The sequence below is a fragment of the Hylobates moloch genome, unplaced genomic scaffold (genome assembly GCF_009828535.3).
Source record: "Hylobates moloch isolate HMO894 unplaced genomic scaffold, HMol_V3 SCAFFOLD_12, whole genome shotgun sequence".
NCBI lineage: Eukaryota > Metazoa > Chordata > Mammalia > Primates > Hylobatidae > Hylobates > Hylobates moloch.
Window position 1 is genome coordinate 85,866,676 of NW_026652287.1, and position 9,786 is coordinate 85,876,461.

Consider the following 9,786-nt stretch of genomic DNA (forward strand, 5'->3'; position numbering starts at 1 on the left):
AAAAAAAAAAAAAAAAAAAAAAAAAAAAAAAAAAAAAAAAAAAAAAATGGTTAAGCAATTAATATTGAAGAACACTAGCAATGATGTTTCCACCTTAATGTTAAGACATAATACATAAGATGATTATTTTTCCTTAAAGTATGGTATAAGCATTTATGTACAATCACTAGTATAGTATAAAACGCAATAATATATTGTCTCAATAATATTGCCACACATTTTTACTGTACATTTTCATACAGTAATAGATCAGGTAAACTAACTTGAATTCAGTAGTACCAAATAACAAATTTGGGTAGATTTAATGCATACATTAATATATTTTTATATTGAAGTAATATGCTCATATTATGAATTATTTTTCTGTTTAAGTGTTGTTTTTCCTAAGCTTGTTATTAAATTCTAAAAATAATAAGAATTTTATTACTGATAAATCATTACCATTCATTTATTATTTCACTCAAACATTTATTGAGTTTATACTAGGTACCAGATAGCTGTGCTATGCACAATGACTGCAATTTAATATGCAGCTTAACTAGAACAGAAAAATACTACAGAGGAAATGCAGTAAAAACACATGTTGTGGTTAGAAATGCTTTTAATACTTTCCCGATAGCTGTTATGAAGAGTTTTTAAAAAACATTTTAAGTGGTTACTCAGTCTGTATTGCTCAAGACATTAAGTATCACCTTAGTTCTATGTGCACTTACTGAAGCCCTACTATGCACATGACATTATGCTAGAAAGCAAAGTGAAGATTAATTTAAAGTCCATGTTCTGTCTGGGCCTGGTGGCTCACTGTCTGTAATTTCAGTGCTTTGGGAGGCTGAGGTGGGAGGATCACTTGAGGCCAGGAAGTTGACACCAACCTGGGCAACATAGTGAGAACTTGTCTTTATGAAAAACAATAAAAAATAATTGCTGGGCATGGTGGTGCACAGCTGTAGTTCCAGATACTCGAGAGGCTAAGACAGAGGATCACTCAAGCCCAAGAGTTCGAGGTTGAGCCATGATTGTGCTATGCACTTCAGCCTGAGTGACAGAGTGAGACCCTGTCTCTAAAATAAAATAAGTCCCTGTTCTTGCACTAATGTCTAGTGCAAGGCAAAAGGAAGGTAAATGTGCCCAAAAGTGATCCATAAATTGTTAGAGTCATGATGTTACAAAAATGCACAGGTTATAATAGAAACATAAAGTAGGGAAATAAGGGACTTTTCTACTTGGGAGTTGGCTGTTTTCAGAGAATATTACATAGAGGAGATGAAGGCAGACAGGGAGTAAGGTAAGAGTGGGAAAGACCCCAGGGTAAGAGTATGGCAAAAAAAAAAAAAAAAAAAAGTGACATAAGGAGTGTAACATTTCTATATTATAAAGTTGTTGATTTTTCCTGTTTTCTTAAAATCTTACCACCATCTAAGCAGAAGTAGTATAAGCTAATACACTATAGAGCTCATGATAAACAAAATGAGCAGCCTAGTTTCAGACTTATATTCTGTAATAATTTTATTAAATGAGAAGATAATAAGAAAATACCTTGAAATTTTTGAAGGGAAATGTTATGTTATTGTTCCATAATTGTAGTTCACAAAAGTTCTCTTTATTTTGCAGAGGCAAAGTCAATTTTTTTTTTCTGGTATGTAATGTCTTCAGAAATAAAGTATTGATTTATTTTTCTCTTTAGAAAATAATTAAAATTTCCACCAAGTCATATTAAATGAGATGAATTAAGAATCAAGAATGGAGAGACTATGGTGAAAAGGGACCGCAGTTTTTTTCTTACTTAATTTTGATTCCAAATTCAAGAAACCAGTAGGATTTAGGTATCCTCATGTTGCTTTTAAAGCTAAGTGGTGAAGCTAGATTTTATATTAAGTACTATTTAAGACTTTATATTAAGCTTGGTTCCTGTTTTGTAACTTCAAATTTTGTAGACTCACGAAATATATTATATATATTATATAAATACTTATGTAATTATATATGTTTATATTATACAAATATTTATTAATATATAAATATAATAAAATTGCATCCAAGCTTCAAATAGAACACATAATACTGTTGTTTGTAGCCACTTGAAGCAGTAACTAGCTTTTTTTCCATTCATGAACTTACTGAAAATGACTATAATATTTGCATAGTTTGGAGTTTACAAGAATAATTACCAAGTGTTTGTTCTTGTTTATCCCATTTAGAAAGTTAGAGCTGAGTTGGGCAATTTAAAGGTCACTTCCATGTCGAGAAACTTGAGAAATGATTTTTTTCTTTATCTTTAAAATTCTTCTGAATGAACAAGCATAATATGTATCAAAAAAAACTCCACATATTATCTTGCATCTAAGACCTCTAAATGTTCTTATATGTTTAATATGTAAAACTTTAACAGTGAAAAAATGTATGCAGAGAACGATTAAAGAACTACAATGACATATTAATAGTGATAGTATGCATTTTGTACAATTATGGATGGTGTTACTTTTTTCTTTATACCTTTCTATATTTCGTAATTTTTAAAATATGTATATACCCATTAACCATCCCTTCTTTCCAGCTTCAGGTAATCTTCATTCTACTCTGTATATGCGTAAATAACGTTAAACTGGAATACAGAATAGAATGATGGTTCTACTTTTGACTCTTCCCTTTGTCTTCTCTCAATTAATACACTTTTTTTCTATTTCAAAAATATGCATATAGCTTACATTTGGAACAATGCATTTGAAAAACCCCCTAAAATTCTGTATATATTATCAAAATTATGCAAAAAATATACAGCAAAAATTCTAGAAGGGACTAGTTCTAAAGTTAAAAATTGTCTTCTAAACCTAACAGAGTTTTACTTCTTTCCCTTTCTATTTTGTAAAATTACTGCTCTTATATTGATTTTATAGAAGATATAATTTTCATTTATATAAAGACTCTTAAAGCTGCACTCTAACATATGAATTGACAAATCAGGCCACAGAATTGTACATTGTAATGCATGAATGACAAGTAATTTCGGGTTAGCTCAAGGTGGTAATTCAGGTTTAAGAAGAAAGATGTCATTGGCGATAATTCAGATAAAAGAAGAAAAATGTCATTAATTATCCTACAGCCTGCTCCCAATGAGATTGAAGCAGTCATTACCATAGTCCAATGGTCAAATGTGAAGAATAAGTATCTGTGTTCTAGGGACATTTATAGTAATGGTATAATTAACATTTAAAAAATGCATTTTAAAGTGTCAATTCCCTTTATTCGAGTTATCAAATCTTAAAAATTTCTAATACCTGAACTAGTATTTTTTTTTCTATTTTGAGACTCTTAAGTTTAGGATTAAACCTCATTACATTAACAACTATATGACAGTCTTGATTCATTTGGTTTAGCTTCAGATGAAACCAGAATTCAAATATCTTTTCCTCTTGGTCAGAGATTCCTTAAATTAAATGATCAAGTGATTTTTATAAAGAAATAACTGAATTTAAAAATAGAAATAACCTAGATTTATTACCAGGTCCCTAAACATAATTTTTATACCAAACTTTCAGTTTATTTTTTTTAATTCCCCCATGGTATAAATTACTTATTGATTAGGAAAGAAGTTATGGTTTGAGAGCATAATAAAAATCTTCAATGAAAAACTCTTTTTAGAAAGAAATTAATAATTTCAACAGTGAAAATCAATTTTCCTATGTTCAATCTTGTAATCTATTTTGCATTATTTCCCTTGTGTAATCGAAACATCATTGATTCATGGCATTATGTAAATAATAAACTAAAATGAAAGAATTACATGAAGTATATTTCTCTATGGCTATTCCCTAGCAGTCTCATACTAAAATACTTAAATTTCTATATTCAATAACTAAAGATGTCATGAGAGAATTAAACAGTTTTAAAAATTTATCCATTTTTGAAAATCTCATAAAACAATATTTTTTATATGTTGTTTCAAATATTTATAACTTATAAAGACAGGGAAAATAGGCTATTAATAAAAGCTATGAAGAAACACTAAAATTCTAAGTTCTAGGGGAACTTATTTTATGAAAGGCAGTGGGACTGTCTACATGCGTTATCTATTTTAATCCTCCTAGGACTCCAATTACTAGACATTATCATATCTATTTATTTATTATGGAAAAAAATGAGGCTTTCGGGGATGTTTAATGAACTTTTCCAGGATTTCGTAACTATTGGGACGAGGTGTATCTGACTCCCCAGACTGTGGTGTAGGACATTATGCTATGTTGTCTCTCTTCAAACAGTGAAAGTAATTGATCATCAACTCAATATTAATGCTTAGGGTTCCTGATATATACATACATATATGTTTTTAAACTGCTAAATGGTTCAATATTAGTGAATGTACAATGATATATACTGATTAACACTTATAATACTATAGACACATCCTGCAGTTATGATGGTGTATTTACGTCACCCGTCCTGAAATTTCATGTTCTTGCTAACACTAAAATTTTTAAAAATACTGTGGTAACAAAGTAAGTGTCCAAGTCCTATTCATAAGGAGTGAGTATATAAAATAAGAATAATTTTACTTTTATTTTTAATTATGTAAGCAATGCAAGAATGTAGAAAAAATAGAAGCAGTTGAATATTCTCCCCTACTCCCATCACTGTAATTCCTACTACTGATTACCATTGCTACTATAATTTGGTTTTTTAGCACATGCACACACACATGGACGCACACACAAATACTAAACACACACACACCTATTTAAAAATAACCCATACGTTGAACCATATTATGTTTTTGTTTCTTTCACTATATCTTAAAAATCTTTCCATATCAGCACAAATAGGTTCACTTTATTCTTTCAAATTGCTGAATAGTCTAGTTGAAACATGTTTTTATTTAACCCACTCCCCTAGTTACAAATACTATCTTACAATAATGATGCAATTAAAATTCATATGAGATATCTTTGTGCCTAATTTTTTGCTATAAACATATTAGTAAAATTGCTGGATCAAAAAGTAGTCTCATTTATGAAGATACTTCCAGCTCCCCTTAGTCTTGTAATATATTCTTGTGTATTGACTGTAACATTACAAGTAGTTCAGTGTTTATTTTCTGCATTTCAAATAGATCTTCCCCCAGTAAATGTAAGCAGATCTGAGATATTGCTGTTGACAGCTTAGTTAAATAAGCTTTCTCAGCCCTTCCAATCTGTGTGTGTATAATTTCTCTAGAGTCCAGAGGATTATTAAAAGGGATCCTTTTCGATTAAAGTAGCAACAGTGAAGCATTTGTGTATCGTACCATTTACTAAGTGGAAGGTAATCCTCATAGAAAATACACATGTTGCAATCTATTTGGATTTGATTTCTAAAGTCATTATTAACCAGTTCTCAGTATACTATAAGTAGGTCCACATTCTAAAAGGAAAAATAGTGACAATACATAACTACAATGAATCATTATTAGGAAATCTTCAGGAAATAACGAATTTTTCACTGTCACAGTGTACCTCACTTCATAAGCAAACTGAACATACAGTGTCATAATAGAAGAGGAAAGGGCTACCTGGAGACCTCTGGGAAGCATATTCATGTGTATTTTCCCGGCTGTTGGCTCTTCTGATAACTACACTTTTGCTGTATTCCACGTTTTCTCAAAGACATGGCTGTGACTAAGTTAAAATATCCTAGCATAAAGCATTATTTAAAGACAATTTAAAATTTTTATATTTTAAAGTAATTTTGTTACATTTTTATTTTAAAAATTATAATTTTCTGTTTTATTGGCTACTCTAATATTGAATGTTTAATTACTTAGATCAAATATTATAGTACAATGTTCTATATTTCTGGCCCAGAGAACAGAATAGAAAAAATTTATTTTAAAATACACATGGTTTTTCATGAAATTCATATGATGAAAAACATTAACATAAAATATGTCATTATACACTACACATTATAACTATATTTTATCTGATTAAGAATTGTAGTCCAGTTAAAATAGTTTGGTTAGCGGGAAATTATCCATTTTAAAGTCACATTTTGGAGTTTATGTGAATACATGTAATACTGAAATATGTTAAGCATAATTTAATATTTCATGGTTTATCAAATAGTTCAAAAGCTTTCAATGCCCTATGGCCCTCATTATAGCTTTTACTATAATTTTCCAGAGATCTGACTAATTTCTAAAGTTCACTTCACTTTGCTAAATTCATCATTGAAATAACAGTGATGATCCATAATCATTTCATTTTTCCTAGAAAAAATATTTTATATATACAGTAATTATTTATCATCAGTATAAAATATTATAGATCATAATAGCTTATCACCAACATAATATTGTATTTTATACATTTTCCATTGACCTAAGTTGTATACATTCTCCAGGCTTTGAAAATCAAGTGTATCTAGTCAAGAAAGTATCAAACACAGGCTGTTAAATCTTCCACCAACTACCTTTTCTAAATAATAGCTTGCATCTTCCGGATCCCTTTGCCACACTTCTCTGCACAGTCTTTCTTAACAAATCTGACCATGTCCTTCCCAAGCATGAGACATTCCGAGATTCCATCTGCTGATGGAAAAAAGTTCAAAATCTTTTTCATTATTATTAAAAGCTCCTATTACCTTCTCTTGCCCTAGTAATTGACAGCATTCCATCCCAACACCATGCCCTTTGTCTGCTGACATACGCTGAACTCTTCATCATGGCAGGGCAAGTGATGCTCTCACTATGAAGTATTGCCGATTTCTCTCCTATAGGGAAGAAGTGATCAATACTTTTTGGGGTCTGGTGTCTAACTTATAGTTTGTCCATCACATCACCTTTAACACTTTCTTACTCTTGTTTCTTTACACAACTTTTTTTTCCCTGATAAACTCTGGGCTCATTGAAGGCAAGAAATTAGGCCCAGGTATACCTCAGAAATGTTCCCTAACAGTTTTGATTAGAATTTTAATTGATAAATTCAGCATTTGAGAACACAGACAAAGCCATCTCTTTAATTAAAATTTGAGAAACCTTTAGTAGAACGTCAAGGAAATTGTTTCTGGTAATAATACACTATGGTGCTATTCTGTCAGCTATGTTGTGTAGAAAAATAGAAGTTAGGTTTTGATCCTGGTTCCTAGAGATTATAAAGATTGGGGGTAGGATTACCTTATTAAAACAAAAGCACTGAGAAAGTAAATAAGTGGGGGAAATCCATATTATGACTAAGAAATGATATAAGATCTCTCATTACAGATTCCAATTATCTATATTTTCACTGTACATGTAATTATTGTGCTTACTATTTTATTGTTTTATCATTCAAACTGGAGTAGTATGCACTGTCTTCTCCATTTTCTAATTATTGTTTGCAGTATTTATTATCGAGATGGTCTTTTGGTTGACATTTATAAAAGATTGAAATGATTAAAGACAAAATATAGTAAAATGCCTGATGCTATTTAACGGACAATGGTATAAGCAGTAAAGCTTGATGATCTCCGATATTATATACATAACCATCATATTTAGCTTTTAGTATGTGCCAGGCTCTTTGTAAGAAGTTTACATCCTTCTAATTTTCATAGAAAACTTGTTATATGTCAATATCAGATCAAAAAAGACAGAGTCAAAATCTAGAGTGGGTTCTAGGGTATATGTGCATAACGTGCAGGTTTGTTACACATGTATCCATGTGCCATGTTGGTGTGCTGCACCCATTAACTCATCATTTACATTAGGTATATCTCCTAATGCTATCCCTCCCCCCTCCCCACAACAGTGCCTGGAGTGTGATGTTCCCCTTCCTGTGTCCATGAGTTCTCATTGTTCAATTCCCACCTATGAGTGAGAACATGCGGTGTTTGGTTTTTTGTCCTTGCGATAGTTTACTGAGAATGATGGTTTCCAGTTTCATCCATGTCCCTACAAAGGACATGAACTCATCATTTTTATGGCTGCATAGTATTCCATGGTGTATGTGCCACATTTTCTTAATCCAGTCTATCGTTGTTGGACATTTGGGTTGGTTCCAAGTCTTTGCTATTGTGAATAGTGCCGCAATAAACATACATGTGCATGTGTCTTTATAGCAGCATGATTTATAGTCCTTTGGGTATATACCCAGTAATGGGATGGCTGGGTCAAATGGTATTTCTAGTTCTAGATCCCTGAGGAATTTCCACACTGACTTCCACAATGGTTGAACTAGTTTACAGTCCCACCAACAGTGTAAAAGTGTTCCTATTTCTCCACATCCTCTCCAGCACCTGATTTATTTCAGTTAAATTTGCTTACGTTGTTCTTACACTTTAATGCATGAGAGCAAAATATTACATAAATATTTAAAGAGTCAGACTAGATTATGAATATGTATGAATATATTAACATCAATAACAAAGCAATATATCAGTTGAAAAAAGACATGAAAATAGGAATTTTATTACAACACCTGCAATGTTCAAATGATGTAAGGTTCACAAAAATAGCAACTAGAAGGAAAATCAGCGTTCTAGCAGCATTGATGTGGTCTACACAATATGCAAAAATGGAGCAATTTCAGATAAGTTTCTGGATTTCTCTTGAAATCTTTGCTGTTGTGTTTTTACTTTATTCAATTTTATTTATTTATATATTTGCTTGTTAACTTTTATCTTAAGTTCAAGGGTACATGTGCAAGTTTGTCTTATAGGTAAATTGTGTGTCTCTGGGGTTTAGTGTAGAGATTATTTCATTACCCAGGTAATACGCATAGTACCTGATAAGTAGTTTTTTGATCCTCACCCTTCTCTTACCCTACACCTCAAGTGGGCCCTAGTGTCTGTTGTTCTCTTATCTGTGTCCATATGTGCTAAATGCTTAGCTCCCACTTACAAGTGAGAACAGGTGGTATTTGGTTTTCTGCTCTTGTGTTAGTTCACTTAGGATAATGGCCCCCATCTGTGTTGCTGCAAAGGCCATAAACTCGTTGTTCCTTACGGCTGTGTAAGATCCTATGGTATATATCTACCATGTTTTCTTTAAGTATTCTACCACCGATGGACATTTAGATTTATTCCATGTCTTTCCTTTTGAGAATAGTGCCACAATGAATATATCCGTGTCTTTATGGTAGAATGATTTATTTTCCTTTGAGTATATACCAAATAATAGGATTACTGGGTTGAACGGTAGAATTACCATTTTGAGATATGTGAGAAATCACAACACTGCTTTCCACAGTGGCTGAACTACTTTACATTCCTACCAACAGTATACAAGTGTTCCTTTTTCTCTGCAACCTTGCCAGCATCTGTCATTTTTTCGACTTTTTAATAATAGCCATTACGACTGGTGTGAGTTGGTATCTCATTGTGAGGTTGATTTGCATTTCTCTAATTATTAGTAATGTGGAGCATTTTTTCATATGTTTGTTGGCCATGTGTATGTCTTCTTTTGAAAAGTGTCTGTTTGTGTCCTTTGCCCACTACATAATGGGGTTGTTTTATTTTTTATAATGGTTTTTTTTATAATGGGGTTTTATATTTTTTATAATGGGGTTGTTTTGCTTATTAATTTGTTTAAATTCCTTATAGATTCTGGATATTAGACTTTTGCTAGAGGCATAGTATGCAAATATTTTCTACCATTTTTTGGTTGTTTGTTTAACTCTGTTGATAGTTTCTTTCACTGTGCAGAAGCTTTTCAGTTTAATTAGGTCCCATTTGTCAATCTTTGTTTTTGTTGCAATTATTTATTTATTTATTTATTTATTTATTATTTATTTATTTATTTATTTATTTATTGAGATGGAGTCTTGCTCTGTCACCCAG

At 31.4% G+C, this 9,786-nt stretch overlaps 1 protein-coding gene across 9 annotated transcripts in view; it reads right to left on the bottom strand.

Annotated features, from left to right (window-relative positions):
• The window catches only part of MGAT4C (MGAT4 family member C), a 257,557-nt gene that overhangs the window by 42,035 nt on the left and 205,736 nt on the right, over positions 1-9,786 (bottom strand). For 4 of the 9 annotated variants that reach the window (XM_058424882.1, XM_058424885.1, XM_058424884.1 and 1 more), the window contains one exon: positions 6,613-6,741. The exons of the other annotated variants lie outside the window; for them this stretch is intronic. In XM_058424882.1, coding sequence (XP_058280865.1) covers positions 6,613-6,675 — 63 coding nt within the window. In that variant the 5' untranslated portion in view covers positions 6,676-6,741. The remainder of the gene's footprint in view (positions 1-6,612; positions 6,742-9,786) is intronic. 9 annotated transcript variants of the gene reach the window in all.